Source organism: Salmo trutta, unplaced genomic scaffold (genome assembly GCF_901001165.1).
Source record: "Salmo trutta unplaced genomic scaffold, fSalTru1.1, whole genome shotgun sequence".
Classification (NCBI taxonomy): Eukaryota; Metazoa; Chordata; class Actinopteri; order Salmoniformes; family Salmonidae; genus Salmo; species Salmo trutta.
This window is the reverse complement of record NW_021822962.1, coordinates 3,948,162-3,967,374: the sequence shown is the minus strand read 5'-3', so window position 1 is coordinate 3,967,374 and position 19,213 is coordinate 3,948,162. Positions and strand designations below refer to the sequence as shown.

The 19,213-nt window shown below is 43.9% G+C and overlaps 2 protein-coding genes across 5 annotated transcripts in view; both read left to right on the top strand.

Moving 5' to 3' along the window:
- The first annotated feature begins 325 nt into the window (after positions 1–325).
- Positions 326–7,238, top strand: LOC115187750 (mitochondrial assembly of ribosomal large subunit protein 1). Its single transcript, XM_029746775.1, has 4 exons — positions 326–709; positions 1,792–1,970; positions 2,236–2,317; positions 6,602–7,238. The coding sequence occupies exons 1-4, from the start codon at positions 403–405 to the stop codon at positions 6,760–6,762; spliced, it is 729 nt and encodes a 242-aa protein (XP_029602635.1). The 5' UTR covers positions 326–402; the 3' UTR covers positions 6,763–7,238.
- Positions 7,239–9,124: 1,886 nt separating this feature from the next.
- stk31 (serine/threonine kinase 31) overlaps positions 9,125–19,213 on the top strand; it is a 51,510-nt gene continuing 41,421 nt past the window's right edge. For 2 of the 4 annotated variants that reach the window (XM_029746753.1, XM_029746752.1), the window contains exons 1-7: positions 9,127–9,210; positions 9,309–9,361; positions 9,535–9,633; positions 9,742–9,810; positions 11,001–11,159; positions 11,338–11,460; positions 11,551–11,762. In XM_029746753.1, the coding sequence (XP_029602613.1) occupies positions 9,195–9,210; positions 9,309–9,361; positions 9,535–9,633; positions 9,742–9,810; positions 11,001–11,159; positions 11,338–11,460; positions 11,551–11,762 (731 nt within the window). In that variant the 5' untranslated portion in view covers positions 9,127–9,194. Of the gene's footprint in view, positions 9,211–9,308; positions 9,362–9,534; positions 9,634–9,741; positions 9,811–11,000; positions 11,160–11,337; positions 11,461–11,550; positions 11,763–19,213 lie in introns of all 4 variants that reach the window. The other 2 variants (XM_029746754.1, XM_029746755.1) reach the window with 2 other exon arrangements.

Here is a 19,213-nt window from a genome sequence, read left to right as displayed (position 1 = left end):
CCAAAAAATATTAGAAGAATATTTGCTGTGTGGAGGGGGTGGTGAAACTGATTAAACCAAGAACAGTAACACAGTTATATAAATATGGATACATTCTGAAACCGTTATAAGAAGTTGATTGTATGGGTTTCGAGAGCGATGAAATATTTAAATGTCATGTTTTATAGCTGAAACGAGAGCAATATTATTTGGTGTGCTACTTCGCAAAGTCCCACTCCTGTACGTTAGGCGGCGGTAAAGCGCATCCAGGAGGAGAACTGTACGGAAGGAGGCGTAAACAGCGAAGAAACCACCTCAACCAATCAGAGTCCTGGAATCAAACACTTCCTGTTTCTAGACAGTCCTTGGAAAAACAAGCCAAAAATACATGCGTTTTGATGGCAATGACACGATAGTTAAATCATGTGTGTACTCAATTGTTCTCGGCAATTTCTCTCTCGGATACTTTCACATAATGTTCTTCGAGGGTATACCGGTGTCGTTAGAGGTGCGTCTTTAATTGCAAAAGCGCGACGCAGCACAGAGTTTTTATATCGACGTTACACATGTCTTGCCTCTCAACAAATGCATCCACATCTCTCTGCATTTTACAACGGTATTAGAAGATATTACGCCGATTTACATAATGAAGAGAGTGTTTCAAAGTTGGACAGCCCTGGCAAGTTTCTGGCACAAGATGAATATGAGATGCAGAGTGACTCAAGCCAAAGTAAGTATAACTAAAATTGATTCAATCAGATAACTAGCTAGCTAACGTTAGTAGTGTAACGTTACATGGCTACAAGGCACCCAATTCAATTACAAAGTCATACTATCTGATCTAGCTAAGCGCCATACCTGCCTCTTCGTGTAAAAGCCTCTTCGTCTTACAGCAGCATACCACCCTGCATCCCACAGCTGGCTTGCTTCTGAAGCTAAGCAGGGTTGGTCCTGGTCAGTCCCTGGATGGGAGACCAGATGCTGCTGGAAGTGATGTTGGAGGGCCAGTAGGAGGCACTCTTTCCTCTGGTCTAAAAAATATCCCAAATTCCCCAGGGCAGTGATTGGGGACATTGCCCTGTGTAGGGTGCCGTCTTTCGGATGGGACGTTAAACGGGTGTCTTGACTCTGAAGTCACTAAAGATCCCATTGCACTTATCGTAAGAGTAGGGGTGTTAACCCCGGTGTCTTGGCTAAATTCCCAATCTGGCCCTCATACCATCATGGTCACCTAATCATCCCCCGTTTACTATTGGCTCATTCACCCCCCCTTCCCCTGTAACTATTCCCCAGGTCATTGCTGTAAATGAGAATGTGTTCTCAGTCAATTTACCTGGTAAAATAACGGTATAAATAAAAAGTTTGTTATGTATTTTTCCAAAAGTGCACAACACTTTTCTGTAGACCAATTCTAAAGCTTCATCTGGCTGAGTTTACTCACCTCCACAGTACATTCACCTGTATGGAAGATATCCTGGGTGCCAGTCTGTTGGGCCATCATGCCAACTCCTTGTTACTCAAACATGGTTGGTATGACATTGAGTGACAGGGAGTTGGAATGATGTCTCCCAGGCTAGTGTATTACTTATGAATATATATATATTTTAACCTTTATTTAACTTGCAAGTCAGTTAAGAACAAATTCTTATTTTCAATGACAGCCTAGGAACACTGGGCTAACTGCCTTGTTCAGGGTCAGAACAACAGATTTGTACCTTGTCAGCTCGGGGATTTGAACTTGTAACCTTGCGGTTACTAGTCCAACACTCTAACCAGTAGGCTACACTGATCCTCCCTCTCCCCTTGCTGTAGGAAACCCGCAGGAGGACTTTAACATGGACGTGTTGGTGTCCCTGCTCCGCCAGGAGAATGCAGCAGACATCTGTGTCATCAAGGTGCCTGAGGACATCAAGTACACCGACTACTTTATCGTTGTCAGCGGGTCCTCCTCAAGGCACCTCCGTGCCATGGCCCTGTACGCCATTAAAGTGGTAATTCCTTTATTGGATCAATTGTCGGTTTGCAAAATTCCGGTAACTTTCCACAAATCCCCAGGTTTTCCAGATGTTCTGGTAGGAAGAATCGCAGAATCCGAAGGGAATAAGCAGGAAACCTGGGAATTTCCGAAAAAGTTACTTGAATTTTGCAACTCTATTTGGAACATGTGAATAATGGTACTGCTGGTCAAAGCTGTGCAGCAAACGCCATGTACATTTGGCACCACTGTGTTGTAATACATGTTTCATATTTTGTCAGTACAAATATATGAAGAAAGATGGGGACCCACATGCCAAGATTGAGGGAAAGGATGCAGATGACTGGATGTGCATTGACTTTGGTATGTTTGATGATCTGCTCCTGGTGCTGGATTATAGTGCAGTAGGATGATCTGGTGCTGGATTATAGTGCAGTAGGATGATCTGCTCCTGGTGCTGGATTATAGTGCAGTAGGATGATATGCTCCTGACTGTGGATTATAGGGCAGTAGGATGATCTGCTCCTGGCTGTGGTTTATAGTGCAGTAGGATGATCTGCTCCTGGCTGTGGTTTATAGTGCAGTAGGATGATCTGCTCCTGACTGTGGTTTATAGTGCAGTAGGATGATCTGCTCCTGGCTGTGGTTTGTAGTGCAGTAGGATGATCTGCTCCTGACTGTGGTTTATAGTGCAGTAGGATGATCTGCTCCTGACTGTGGTTTATAGTACAGTAGGATGATCTGCTCCTTACTGTGGTTTATAGTACAGTAGGATGATCTGCTCCTGACTGTGGTTTATAGTACAGTAGGATGATCTGCTCCTGACTGTGGTTTATAGTACAGTAGGATGATCTGCTCCTGACTGGATTATAGGGCAGTAGGATGATCTGCTCCTGGCTGTGGATTATAGGGCAGTAGGATGATCTGCTCCTGACTGTGGTTTATAGTACAGTAGGATGATCTGCTCCTGACTGTGGTTTATAGTACAGTAGGATGATCTGCTCCTGACTGTGGTTTATAGTACAGTAAGATGATCTGCTCCTGACCGTGGTTTATAGTGCAGTAGGAAATATCTGCTCCTGACTGTGGTTTATAGTACAGTAGGATGATCTGCGCCTGACTGTGGTTTATAGTACAGTAGGATGATCTGCTCCTGGCTGTGGTTTATAGTGCAGTAGGATGATCTGCTCCTGGCTGTGGTTTATAGTGCAGTAGGATGATCTGCTCCTGACTGTGGTTTATAGTGCAGTACGATGATCTAGTGCTGGATTATAGTGCAGTAGGATGATCTGCTCCTGACTGTGGTTTATAGTACAGTAGGATGATCTGCTCCTGACTGTGGTTTATAGTGCAGTAGGATGATCTGCTCCTGACTGTGGTTTATAGTACAGTAGGATGATCTGCTCCTGACTGTGGTTTATAGTGCAGTAGGATGATCTGCTCCTGACTGTGGTTTATAGTGCAGTAGGATGATCTGCTCCTGACTGTGGTTTATAGTACAGTAGGATGATCTGCTCCTGACTGGTTTATAGTACAGTAGGATGATCTGCTCCTGACTGTGCTTTATAGTGCAGTAGGATGATCTGCTCCTGACTGTGGTTTATAGTGCAGTAGGATGATCTGCTCCTGACTGTGGTTTATAGTACAGTAGGATGATCTGCTCCTGACTGTGGTTTATAGTACAGTAGGATGATCTGCTCCTGACTGTGGTTTATAGTACAGTAGGATGATCTGCTCCTGACTGTGGTTTATAGTACAGTAGGATGATCTGCTCCTGACTGTGGTTTATAGTGCAGTAGGATGATCTGCTCCTGACTGTGGTTTATAGTGCAGTAGAATGATCTGCTCCTGACTGTGGTTTATAGTGCAGTAGGATGATCTGCTCCTGACTGTGGTTTATAGTATAGTAGGATGATCTGCTCCTGACTGTGGTTTATAGTACAGTAGGATGATCTGCTCCTGACTGTGGTTTATAGTACAGTAGGATGATCTGCTCCTAACTGTGGTTTATAGTACAGTAGGATGATCTGCTCCTGACTGTGGTTTATAGTGCAGTAGGATGATCTGCTCCTGACTGTGGTTTATAGTGCAGTAGGATGATCTGCTCCTGACTGTGGTTCATAGTGCAGTAGGATGATCTGCTCCTGACTGTGGTTTATAGTGCAGTAGGATGATCTGCTCCTGACTGTGGTTTATAGTACAGTAGGATGATCTGCTCCTGACTGTGGTTTATAGTGTAGTAGGATGATCTAGTGCTGGATTATAGTGCAGTAGGATGATCTGCTTCTGACTGTGGTTTATAGTGCAGTAGGATGATCTGCTCCTGACTGTGGTTTATAGTACAGTAGGATGATCTGCTCCTGACTGTGGTTTATAGTACAGTAGGATGATCTGCTCCTGACTGTGGTTTATAGTACAGTAGGATGATCTGCTCCTGACTGGATTATAGGGCAGTAGGATGATCTGCTCCTGGCTGTGGATTATAGGGCAGTAGGATGATCTGCTCCTGGCTGTGGTTTATAGTACAGTAGGATGATCTGCTCCTGACTGTGGTTTATAGTACAGTAGGATGATCTGCTCCTGACTGTGGTTTATAGTACAGTAGGATGATCTGCTCCTGACTGTGGTTTATAGTGTAGTAGGATGATCTAGTGCTGGATTATAGTGCAGTAGGATGATCTGCTTCTGACTGTGGTTTATAGTGCAGTAGGATGATCTGCTCCTGACTGTGGTTTATAGTACAGTAGGATGATCTGCTCCTGACTGTGGTTTATAGTACAGTAGGATGATCTGCTCCTGACTGTGGTTTATAGTACAGTAGGATGATCTGCTCCTGACTGGATTATAGGGCAGTAGGATGATCTGCTCCTGGCTGTGGATTATAGGGCAGTAGGATGATCTGCTCCTGGCTGTGGTTTATAGTACAGTAGGATGATCTGCTCCTGACTGTGGTTTATAGTACAGTAGGATGATCTGCTCCTGACTGTGGTTTATAGTACAGTAGGATGATCTGCTCCTGACTGTGGTTTATAGTGTAGTAGGATGATCTAGTGCTGGATTATAGTGCAGTAGGATGATCTGCTTCTGACTGTGGTTTATAGTGCAGTAGGATGATCTGCTCCTGACTGTGGTTTATAGTACAGTAGGATGATCTGCTCCTGACTGTGGTTTATAGTACAGTAGGATGATCTGCTCCTGACTGTGGTTTATAGTACAGTAGGATGATCTGCTCCTGACTGGATTATAGGGCAGTAGGATGATCTGCTCCTGGCTGTGGATTATAGGGCAGTAGGATGATCTGCTCCTGGCTGTGGTTTATAGTACAGTAGGATGATCTGCTCCTGACTGTGGTTTATAGTACAGTAGGATGATCTGCTCCTGACTGTGGTTTATAGTACAGTAGGATGATCTGCTCCTGACCGTGGTTTATAGTGCAGTAGGAAATATCTGCTCCTGACTGTGGTTTATAGTACAGTAGGATGATCTGCTCCTGACTGTGGTTTATAGTACAGTAGGATGATCTGCTCCTGGCTGTGGTTTATAGTGCAGTAGGATGATCTGCTCCTGACTGTGGTTTATAGTGCAGTACGATGATCTAGTGCTGGATTATAGTGCAGTAGGATGATCTGCTCCTGACTGTGGTTTATAGTACAGTAGGATGATCTGCTCCTGACTGTGGTTTATAGTACAGTAGGATGATCTGCTCCTGACTGTGGTTTATAGTGTAGTAGGATGATCTAGTGCTGGATTATAGTGCAGTAGGATGATCTGCTTCTGACTGTGGTTTATAGTGCAGTAGGATGATCTGCTCCTGACTGTGGTTTATAGTACAGTAGGATGATCTGCTCCTGACTGTGGTTTATAGTACAGTAGGATGATCTGCTCCTGACTGTGGTTTATAGTGCAGTAGGATGATCTGCTCCTGACTGTGGTTTATAGTGCAGTAGGATGATCTGCTCCTGACTGTGGTTTATAGTGCAGTAGGATGATCTGCTCCTGACTGTGGTTTATAGTGCAGTAGGATGATCTGCTCCTGACTGTGGTTTATAGTACAGTAGGATGATCTGCTCCTGACTGTGGTTTATAGTGCAGTAGGATGATCTGCTCCTGACTGTGGTTTATAGTACAGTAGGATGATCTGCTCCTGACTGTGGTTTATAGGGCAGTAGGATGATCTGCTCCTGACTGTGGTTTATAGTGCAGTAGGATGATCTGCTCCTGACTGTGGTTTATAGTACAGTAGGATGATCTGCTCCTGACTGTGGTTTATTGTACAGTAGGATGATCTGCTCCTGACTGTGGTTTATAGTGCAGTAGGATGATCTAGTGCTGGATTATAGTGCATGAAGATTAGAATAATTTACTGAAATAACACACTGATGGTCTCTAGAAATATTACACTGATATATTTTCTCTGGATATGTGGTTAATAAGGTAAGGTTTTTACATTTATGTGAAAATGTCAATTTCTTACTTGCTAATCCTATTGCTCTCTCTGTCTCCCTTCTCTCTGTCTCCCTTCTCTCTGTCTCCCTTCTTTCTGTCTCCCTTCTCTCTGTCTCCCTTCTCTCTGTCTCCCTTCTCTCTCTGTCGCTCTCTCCCTTCTCTCTTTCTCCCTCTCCCTTCTCTCTCCTTTCCTCCCTGTAGGAAGGATGGTGGTCCACTTCATGCTACCAGAGACCAGAGAGGTGTATGAACTGGAGAAGCTGTGGACACTACGTTCTCTTGATGAACAGTTGAGCTCCATCCCCGTTGAGACGCTCCCAGAGGACTTCATATATGGAGCCCATGTCAATGTCACCAAGTGACTCAACAATTAAACAACTGTTGAGACTGAAGTGTTATTTATTGAAAAGAAGAGACACTGAGTCTGCTTCCTAAATGCCACCCTATTCCCTTTATAGTGCACTACTTTTGACCAGAGTCTTATGGGTCCTGGTCAAAAGTAGTGCACTATGTAGGGAAAAGCAGTGTACCATTTGGGGCTGATTCCAAATGTTGAAAACTGCAGTTACTGGTTGAATTCAGCCTGTAAATTGAAGTTGTCCTCTAAGCTTTGATCTTTGTTACCATTATAAACCAGTCTGCTATGCAGACTACATGACACAATAAGTGTCTTACAGTCATGGTTGTTAATGTTTCCACTGGAATGTAGCTAGGGGTTTAGGTTTTTTTTGTGTGTGTTGATGTGTTGATGCAGTGGGGAAGGGGGATTCGGTGGCAATGGTGGTTTGGGCATTTCATCAGAAGACTGAATTTTATTAAAGAATTCATTTCAAAAAGACTTTTCTTCACATTATTACATTCAGTAGATGGTAACAATGACATCATCTGGTGTAGAGCTTGGTATATGAACAACAGAACAATTGTTTGTTGGTTATAGTCAGTGTATAAAGCTAAAGAAAATATGGTCTTGTGCAGCTCCTGATCAGTGGTGGAAAAAGTACCCAATTTTCATACTTGAGTAAAGATACCTTAAGAGAAAAGGACTCAAGTAAAAGTGAAAGTCACCCAGAAAATACTACTTGAGTAAAAATATAAATAATTACATTTAATTTACGGAAAGCCAGGGGTGTGGTCCAACACTCAGACATGATTTACAAACGAAGCATGTGTTTAGTGAGTCCTCCAGATCAGAGGCAGAGGATGACCAGGGATGTTCTCTTGATAAGTGTGAGAATTAGACCATTTTCCTGTCCTACTAAGCATTGAAAATGTAACGAGCACTTTTGGGTGTAATGGAAAATGTATGGAGTAAAAAGTAAAGTTTCTTTAGGAATGTAGGGAAGTAAAAGTAGTCAAAATTATCATTAAGATACCCCCCCAAAAATGACTTAAGTAGTACTTTCAAGTATTTTACACCACAAAAAAAATATGTTGATGCAACAAACTTTCATGTTCAATAACAAACGTACCTTTATTTACACAGTATGAAGTACTGTACCATATTTTTTTATTTTTTTTATTTCACCTTTATTTAACCAGGTAGGAAAGTTGAGAACAAGTTCTCATTTACAATTGCGACCTGGCCAAGATAAAGCAAAGCAGTTCGACAAAAACAACAACACAGAGTTACGCATGGAGTAAAACAAACATACAGTCAATAATACAGTAGAAAAATAAGTATATATACAATGTGAGCAAATGAGGTGAGATAAGGGAGGAAAAAGGCAAAAAAGGCCATGGTGGCAAAGTAAGACTTTTGTAGTTCGTTCCAGTCATTGGCAGCAGAGAACTGGAAGGAAAGGCGGCCAAAGGAGGAATTGGCTTTGGGGGTGACCAGAGAGATATACCTGCTGGAGCGCATAGAGATATACCTGCTGGAGCGCATGCTACAGGTGGGTGCTGCTATGGTGACCAGTGAGCTGAGATAAGGGGGAACTTTACCTAGCAGGGTCTTGTAGATGACCTGGAGCCAGTGGGTTTGGCGACGAGTATGAAGCGAGGGCCAGCCAAAGAAAGCGTACAGGTCGCAGTGGTGGGTAGTATATGGGGCTTTGGTGACAAAACGGATGGCACTGTGATAGACTGCATCCAGTTTGTTGAGTATCAACTATTATAAACTGGGTGGTTTGAGCCCTGAATGCAGATTGGCTAACAGCCGTGGTATATCAGACCCTATACCATGGGTATGACAAAACATGTATTTTTACTGCTCTAATTACGTCGGTAACCAGTTTATAACAGCAATAAGACACCTCGGGAGTTTGTTGTATATGGCAACTATACCACGGCTACGGGCTGTGTCCAGGCGCTCCGCGTTGCGTCAGGTTTAAGAACAGCCCTTGGACATGGTATATTGGTAATATACCACACCCCTCGTGCCTTATTGCTTTAATATGAACTACACATTATTTACACCTGCTAAGAGACCCACTGTAGAGTATCACAGAAAAAATGTGTCTTCGCGCGTGCTCGTTTTTTCATGAACCGCTTGACCTCAGCATGACTTTTCTCAAAGTGCATACATTTATTTCGTTTAAAGCATATCAAGATCCAAACAAGTGAGATTATTAGGTTGACCTACTGTAATAAAACAAATATTTTTGTCTGTTTCCACGGTAACTTCATGGACAACATCTGTTTTTAGAACAAATGACTTCTCCAAAAACGTGAATTTCTAAGTTGTTAGATTTGATGTTGTCCTCGCCAGGGAGCCGTAGCCATGCACACCAGCGCGTCATCATGTTGTGTTCTGTACATCATAGCCAATCAACCTAGAAACATAGACCAATGAACGATGGACGGTGAGGATAGTGAGTCTTTTTTTCTGTCGTCTAAATATTTCTGTAACTATCCACTTAATTATGGAAAATATCCTTCCCGTATTAATACTGGTTTGATTTAATTTTAGTGGAGCTTGTTGGAGTAACACACGTTTTGGATGCCGTCACGTTTTGGGCACAGGTAGCTAGCTAGCTACACGTAGCACATCCCACTATTGAATGAATTAACGTTAGAACTTTGGTTGAACATTTCACTTGTTGATTGATTCATTTGATTTACACAAGAACACCCAAGAAATGTAACCCAAACACGTACACACAGTAACCCACATGTCTGTTTGTCATGTGTTGTAGAATGTCAATGACGATCAAGCCATTGAAAACATAAGAAATGCCTTGGCAGACAAATGCCCAACAGCCCAAAGGTTACTTGGAACTCCCAATCCTCAGAAGGTAAAGAAAGGTAGAAGCTAGACTTGGAGAGATGGAGAAGAGAGAGAGAGAGAGAGAGACCATTATCATTGGATTCATACATTGCATCTATCTTGTGTTTGCGTCTAGATTTATGGGGCAGTCTTCTCAGAGGACAGCTGTTGGTACAGGTGCAAGGTCCTGCAGCAGACTGATAATGTGAGTCAATGAGAGTCTGGATACTACCCACATGGCACCCTATTCCCTATAAAGTGCACTACTTTTGACCAGAGCCCTTTGGGGAATTTGGGACACGCTGACCACCTCGCTGTCTGGAAAAGCCTACAGTACATGATGTGAGGGGGCTTATCAATGTATCATTGTGGTTCCTTCATTCTTCATTCACCTTCATTCTGACACAAGCGTGATCTGTCAGGATCCACCTGAGGCTGTGCTGATGAGATCCTGCTTTGGAAGTTAAGTGGTTAGACAGGTAATAGATTTAGACAGATTTGGAATTGCAGCTGGTGTATAACCCCCCCCAGCTGGTGATGACTGACGTGAGGAGGCTGTGGTGATGACTGACGTGAGAAGGCTGTTGTGCTGACTGGCGTGAGGAGGCTGGCTGTTGTGCTGACTGGCGTGAGGAGGCTGGCTGTTGTGCTGACTGGCGTGAGGAGGCTGGCTGTTGTGTTGACTGGCGTGAGGAGGCTGGCTGTGGTGCTGACTGGCGTGAGGAGGCTGGCTGTGGTGCTGACTGGCGTGAGGAGGCTGGCTGTTGTGTTGACTGGCGTGAGGAGGCTGGCTGTGGTGCTGACTGGCGTGAGGAGGCTGGCTGTTGTGCTGACTGGCGTGAGGAGGCTGGCTGTGGTGTTGACTGGCGTGAGGAGGCTGGCTGTTGTGTTGACTGGCGTGAGGAGGCTGGCTGTGGTGCTGACTGGCGTGAGGAGGCTGGCTGTGGTGCTGACTGGCGTGAGGAGGCTGGCTGTGGTGTTGACTGGCGTGAGGAGGCTGGCTGTGGTGTTGACTGGCGTGAGGAGGCTGGCTGTGGTGTTGACTGGCGTGAGGAGGCTGGCTGTGGTGCTGACTGGCGTGAGGAGGCTGGCTGTGGTGTTGACTGGCGTGAGGAGGCTGGCTGTGGTGCTGACTGGCGTGAGGAGGCTGGCTGTGGTGCTGACTGGCATGAGGAGGCTGGCTGTTGTGCTGACTGGCGTGAGGAGGCTGGCTGTGGTGCTGACTGATTATGTATCCAACTTGTCTTTAAAAGAAACATCGTTTCCAAATGGCACCCTATTCCTTATAGTGCACTACTTATCCCTATAGGCCCTGGTCAAAAGTAGTGCATTATATAGGGAATAGGATGTCATTTGGGATGCAGACTGACATTCCGATCTCCATCTTGTGTCCAGTTTCACGTATCCTACATTGACTATGGGAACACAGAGTTCGTCAGTCGGTCAGCTCTGGTGGAGCTGCCAGGGGAGCTACAGTCACCTTGTCTGGCCAAGAAGTACAAGTTCTGGGGCTTCAATGTGTCCACTGACCAAAACTCAGCACATTTCCTGCAGGTACTCTGTTCCTCTCCATGTCATTCATGTCTATGTCTCACAAAATAGGATTCTTATCTCAAGGGTTAGTGTTTAGTATTTGGTGTAATATATGTGTGAATGGGTTGACACATTGTGATGTATTTTGAATAGAGTCCTTCGGCTCACAAAATGTGCATTGTCTTGTTTTGCTCTTTAGGGAAAGGCCTTCCTTCAGAATCTGATCTATGGGAAGAAGGTCCGCATCCAGAAGAAGTCTGTCTGCTTCGACGGGACCGTCCTGGTCCAGGCTTTTCAGGGAAACCTGGACATCGGTGAAGAGGTCCTCAAACAAACCTCTCTGTTATGTCCTGTAAGGAGTTTTTATGACTCAAGGCACATCTTGAAAACTGACAATAAAATGCTCTCTTAGGTTTTGAAGATGAAGTTTGCCAAGTTCACCCTCCCGGGGAGTAACCGTGAGAGCCCCGTGTCTGTACGGGCCCTGCAGGAGTCCCATTGCCTGTGGTCTCAGCGGGTGTTGGATTGGCCTGGCCCCCAGGGGGATGGGGACATGCCTGGCTCTACAGTCTGCATGCCCAAACTACGGACTGCTTTCCCCGACCAGAGTCCCCTTTCAATGAAGTAAGATACCTGTCTGTCTGTTCCGCTGGGATAATTGGACCCGTGTGGCTCAGTTGGTAGAGCATGGTGTTTGCAACGCCAGGGTTGTGGGTTCGATTCCCACGGGGGACCAGTACGGAAAAATAAAAAAAATAATGGAATGTATATATTCACTACTGTAAGTCGCTCTGGATAAGAGCATCTGCTAAATGACTAAAATGAAAAATAATGAAGTAAGACACCTGTCTGTCTGTTCCGCTGGGATAATGAAGTAAGATACCAGTCTGTCTGTTCCTCTGGGATAATGAAGTAAGATACCTGTCTGTCTGTTCCTCTGGGATAATGAAGTAAGACACCTGTCTGTCTGTTCCGCTGGGATAATGAAGTAAGATACCTGTCTGTCTGTTCTTCTGGGATAATGAAGTAAGACACCTGTCTGTCTGTTCTTCTGGGATAATGAAGTAAGACACCTGTCTGTCTGTTCCTCTGGGATAATGAAGTAAGACACCAGTCTGTCTGTTCCGCTGGGATAATGAAGTAAGACACCTGTCTGTCTGTTCCGCTGGGATAATGAAGTAAGATACCTGTCTGTCTGTTCTTCTGGGATAATGAAGTAAGACACCTGTCTGTCTGTTCTTCTGGGATAATGAAGTAAGACAACCGGCCTGTCTGTTCCGCTGGGATAATGAAGTAAGACACCTGTCTGTCTGTTCCTCTGGGATCCCAAGGACTGGAAATGTTTTGTTCCAGCCCAGCACTAGCACAGCTGATTCAACTAATCAAGAGCTTTGCGAGTAGTTGAATCAGGGGTGCTAGCAGTGGCCCATACTTTTACTTTTTCACTTGAAATTACTAATCCTGTGGTGTGAATGGTATTGGGAGATCGGGCTGCCTTCTGAGAATCCATAGACGAGCGAGTAAACTCCCACTGCCTTCCGTTCTACTAGCTAACACGCAATCATTGGAAAATAAAATTGATGATCTTCGATTATCCTACCAACGGGACATTAAGAACTGTAATATCTTATGTTTCACCGAGTCGTGGCTGAACGACGACACGGATAATATAGAGCTGGCGGGATTTTCCATGCACCAATCTGACCATAATTCTATCCTCCTGATTCCTGCTTACAAGCGAAAACTAAAGCAGGAAGTACCAGTGACTCGCTCAATACGGAAGTGGTCAGATGACGCGGATGCTACTCTACAGGACTGTTTTGCTAGCACACACTGGAATATGTTCCGGGATTCCTCCGATGGCATTGAGGAGTACACCACATCAGTCATTGGCTTCATCAATAAGTGCATCAATGAAGTCGTCCCCACATTGACCGTACGTACATACCTCAACCAGAAGCCATGGATTACAGGCAACATCCGCATCGAGCTAAAGGCTAGATCTGCCGCTTTCAAGGAGCGAGACACTAATCCGGACGCTTATAAGAAATCCCGCTATGCCCTCAGACGAACAAACAAACCAGCAAAGCGTCAATACAGAATTAAAATGGAATCCTACTACACTGGCTATGACAGCAGGAGCAGTAGAGATACTCTCAATGATTGGCTATGAAAAGCCAACTAACATTTACTCCTGAGGTGCTGACCTGTTGCACCCTCGACAACTACTATGATTATTATTATTTGACCATGTTGGTCATTTATGAACATTTGAACATCTTGGCCATGTTCTGTTATAATTTCCACCCGGCACAGCCAGAAGAGGACTGGCCACCCCTCATAGCCTGGTTCCTCTCTAGGTTTCTTCCTAGGTTTTGGCCTTTTCTAGGGATTTTTTCCTAGCCACCGTGCTTCTACACCTGCATTGCTTGCTGTTTGGGGTTTTAGGCAGGGTTTCTGTACAGCACTTTGAGATATCAGCTGATGTAAGAAGGGCTATATAAATAAATTTGATTTGATTTTGATGTGGCAGGGCTTGAAAACTATTGCGGACTACAAAGGGAAACCTAGACGTGAGCTGCCCAGTGACGCGAGCCTACCAGACGAGCTAAATGCCTTTTATGTTCGCTTTGAGACAAGCAACACTGAAGCATGCACGAGAGCACCAGCTGTTCTGGATGACTGTGTGATAACGCTCTCTGTAGCCGATGTGAGCAAGACCTTTAAACAGGTCAACATTCACAAAGCCGCGGGGCCAGATGGATTACCAGGACGTGTACTCAGTCTGTGCGGACCAACTAGCAAGAGTCTTCACTGACATTTTCAACCTCTCCCTGACTGAGTCTGTAATCCCTACATGTTTCAAGCAGACCACCATAGTCACTGTGCCCATAGTCACTGTGCCCACATCAACAGCATCCTCCTGGATATCCTAGACCAGGTATTCCCAAACTGAGGTACGTACGCGCAATGCCGTCGGGGGTACGCCAAATAAAAATGTGATTCACTTGTTTTTAAAAATGTTATTCAAATTTACAACAGTCCATTTAGATTTTCCAACGGGGCTATACATTTGGGTGAGTTTTTTTCTCACCGGAGTATTCTTGTTTCACTGCCAAAAAATAAAATTAAACCATATGGTGTTCAATAAAATAACACAATGCCAAATACAGGTAGCCTAGTCAAGTAATTAACATCCAATCACATTAACCGTTACTCTTTAGCGGGAATTCCACTAACGGTCCGTATTTAGCCAAACGTAGCTGCTGCTCATTCCGTTTGCTTGGAAATTGATTAATGTTAAATAAAGTAATGCCAGCGTCCATAGACACATACCAGCTCTACTGGTAGTACTACTACTACCAGCAGTACTACACCTGCACCTGTCGACGACACAAGTTGTTCCACGAGCACATCCAATGCTAGTATCAGTAATTCTACATTTGTTGTTAGCCCAGCTAGCATGGACACTGACAGTAGTGAATCTGATGCAGCTGAAGAGCTACTGCCCCCCTTACCCGGGAAAGGACCGAACAACAGACAGGGACGTTGTACCATTGAAGAGGCGCAAATATGATGAGAACTACATTGATTTGGGGTTCACTTATATTGGGAGTAGTGTTTTTCCTCAGCCACAGTGTGTTTATATGTGCGAAAGTACTATCTCACAACTCAGTGAAACCTTCACTCTTGCACAGACATTTAGAAACAAAACATGCCAATTTGAAAAATAAGCCACGGGAATTTTTGGAGCGAGAATTAAGTTGACTTTCGAGTAGTGAGACGTGTATAAAAGCAACAGATCCCATTAATAATACGGGTCTAGAAGCGTCTTATATGGTGAGCTACAGAGTGGCTAGGACAGGCAAGCCCCATACTATTGTGGAAGGATTTAATTCTTCCTGCTGCCACGGATATGGCTGGGACAATGCTGGGGGGAAAGGTAAAAAAAAACTATACAAACAATGCCTTCATCAAACAACACCGTTTCACGACTTATCAGTGACATGGCAGGAGATGTTTTGAAACAATTACTGCTTCGCATACAAGCCAGGGAATTCTATGCGTTACAGCTGGATGAGTAAACAGATTTGGCGGGCCTGGCACAGCTCCTGGTATATGTCCGTTAAGTTTATGGGGGGTCAATTAAGGAAGACATCCTCCCCTGTTGTCCTGGTTTCCAGAAGAGGATATCTTTAAAGTACTGGACAGCTTTGTGACATCAAATGGACTTTGGTGGTCAAGATGTGTTGGCATCTGTACTGATGGCACAAAAGCCATGACAGGGAGACATAGTGGAGTGGTAACACGCGTGCAAGCAGTTGCTCCCGACGCTACATGGGTACACTGCAGCATCCACCAAGAGGCTCTTGCTGCCAAGGGAATGCCTGACAGCTTGAAAGACGTTTTGGACACTACAGGGAAAATGGTTAACTTTGTTAAAGCAAGGCCCCTGAACTCTCGTGTATTTTCTGCACTATGCAATGATCTGGGCGGTGACCATGTAACGGTTTTATAACATACAGAAGTGCGCTGGTTATCAAGGGGCAAAATATTGACACGTTTTTTAAATTTATTTAGAGACAAGCTTAAAGTTTTCTTTACTGACCATAATTTTCACTTGTCTGACTGCTTGCATGATGACGAGATTCTCACACGACTGGCCTATCTGGGTGATGTTTTTTCTCACCTGAATGATCCGGTCAGAGAACTGGCAATGTGGTGCCAGGACAACAACCTCTCCCTCAGTGTGAGCAAGACAAAGGAGCTGATTGTGGACTACGGGAAAAGGCGGGCCGAAAAGGCCCCCATTAACATCAACGGGGCTGTAGTGGAGCGGGTCGAGAGGTTCAAGTTCCACATTCAAGTTCCACATCACAAAATAACAATTATGGTCCAAACACACCAAGACCGTTGTGAAGAGGGCATGACAAAACCTTTTTTCCCTCAGGAGACTGAAAAGATTTGGCATGGGTCCCCAGATCCTCAAAAGTTCCACAGCTGCACCATCGAGAGCATCCTGACCGGTTGCATCACCGCCTGGTATGGCAACTGCTCGGCATCTGACCGTAAGGCGCTGCAGAGGGTAGTGTGTAGGGCCCAGTACATCACTGGGGCCAAGCTTCCTGCCATCCAGGACCTCAATACCAGGCGGTATCAGAGGAAAGCACATACAATTGTCAGAGACTCCAGTCACCCAAGTCATAGACTGTTTTCTCTGCTACCGCACGGCAAGAGGTACCGGAGCATCAAGTCTGGGACCAAAAGGCTCCTTAACAGCTTCTACCCTCAAGCCATAAGACTGCTGAACAATTAGTCAAATGGTTACCGGACTATTACATTGATCCATTTGTTTTGTTCACTGCTGCTACTTGCTGTTTATTATCTATGCATAGTCACTTCACCCCTACCTACATGTCCAAATTACCTCAAATAACCTGTACCCCCTTACTGTTTATTATCTATACATAGTCACTTTACCCCTACCTACATGTACAAATGACCTCCACTAACCTGTACCCCCTTACTGTTTATTATCTATACATAGTCACTTTACCCCTACCTACATGTACAAATGACCTCCACTAACCTGTACCCCCTTACTGTTTATTATCTATACATAGTCACTATACCCCTACCTACATGTACAAATGACCTCCACTAACCTGTACCCCCTTACTGTTTATTATCTATACATAGTCACTATACCCCTACCTACATGTACAAATGACCTCCACTAACCCCTTACTGTTTATTATCTATACATAGTCACTTTACCCCTACCTACATGTACAAATGACCTCCCCTAACCCCTTACTGTTTATTATCTATACATAGTCACTATACCCCTACCTACATGTACAAATGACCTCCACTAACCTGTACCCCCTTACTGTTTATTATCTATACATAGTCACTTTACCCCTACCTACATGTACAAATGACCTCCACTAACCTGTACCCCTTACTGTTTATTATCTATACATAGTCACTATACCCCTACCTACATGTACAAATGACCTCCACTAACCTGTACCCCTTACTGTTTATTATCTATACATAGTCACTATACCCCTACCTACATGTACAAATGACCTCCACTAACCTGTACCCCCTTACTGTTTATTATCTATACATAGTCACTTTACCCCTACCTACATGTACAAATGACCTCCACTAACCTGTACCCCTTACTGTTTATTATCTATACATAGTCACTTTACCCCTACCTACATGTACAAATGACCTCCACTACCCCCTTACTGTTTATTATCTATACATAGTCACTTTACCCCTACCTACATGTACAAATGACCTCCACTACCCCCTTACTGTTTATTATCTATACATAGTCACTATACCCCTACCTACATGTACAAATGACCTCCACTAACCCCTTACTGTTTATTATCTATACATAGTCACTTTACCCCTACCTACATGTACAAATGACCTCCACTAACCCCTTACTGTTTATTATCTATACATAGTCACTTTACCCCTACCTACATGTACAAATGACCTCCACTAACCCCTTACTGTTTATTATCTATACATAGTCACTATACCCCTACCTACATGTACAAATGACCTCCACTAACCTGTACCCCCTTACTGTTTATTATCTATACATAGTCACTATACCCCTACCTACATGTACAAATGACCTCCACTAACCCCTTACTGTTTATTATCTATACATAGTCACTTTACCCCTACCTACATGTACAAATGACCTCCACTAACCTGTACCCCCTTACTGTTTATTATCTATACATAGTCACTTTACCCCTACCTACATGTACAAATGACCTCCACTAACCCCTTACTGTTTATTATCTATACATAGTCACTTTACCCCTACCTACATGTACAAATGACCTCCACTAACCTGTACCCCCTTACTGTTTATTATCTATACATAGTCACTTTACCCCTACCTACATGTACAAATGACCTCCACTAACCCCTTACTGTTTATTATCTATACATAGTCACTTTACCCCTACCTACATGTACAAATGACCTCCACTAACCCCTTACTGTTTATTATCTATACATAGTCACTTTACCCCTACCTACATGTACAAATGACCTCCACTAACCCCTTACTGTTTATTATCTATACATAGTCACTATACCCCTACCTACATGTACAAATGACCTCCACTAACCCCTTACTGTTTATTATCTATACATAGTCACTATACCCCTACCTACATGTACAAATGACCTCTACTAACCTGTACCCCCTTACTGTTTATTATCTATACATAGTCACTTTACCCCTACCTACATGTACAAATGACCTCCACTAACCTGTACCCTTTACTGTTTATTATCTATACATAGTCACTTTACCCCTACCTACATGTACAAATGACCTCCACTAACCTGTACCCCCTTACTGTTTATTATCTATACATAGTCACTATACCCCTACCTACATGTACAAATGACCTCCACTAACCCCTTACTGTTTATTATCTATACATAGTCACTATACCCCTACCTACATGTACAAATGACCTCCACTAACCTGTACCCCCTTACTGTTTATTATCTATACATAGTCACTTTACCCCTACCTACATGTACAAATGACCTCCACTAACCTGTACCCCCTTACTGTTTATTATCTATACATAGTCACTTTACCCCTACCTACATGTACAAATGACCTCCACTAACCCCTTACTGTTTATTATCTATACATAGTCACTATACCCCTACCTACATGTACAAATGACCTCCACTAACCTGTACCCCCTTACTGTTTATTATCTATACATAGTCACTTTACCCCTACCTACATGTACAAATGACCTCCACTAACCTGTACCCCCTTACTGTTTATTATCTATACATAGTCACTATACCCCTACCTACATGTACAAATGACCTCCACTAACCCCTTACTGTTTATTATCTATACATAGTCACTTTACCCCTACCTACATGTACAAATGACCTCTACTAACCCCTTACTGTTTATTATCTATACATAGTCACTTTACCCCTACCTACATGTACAAATGACCTCCACTAACCCCTTACTGTTTATTATCTATACA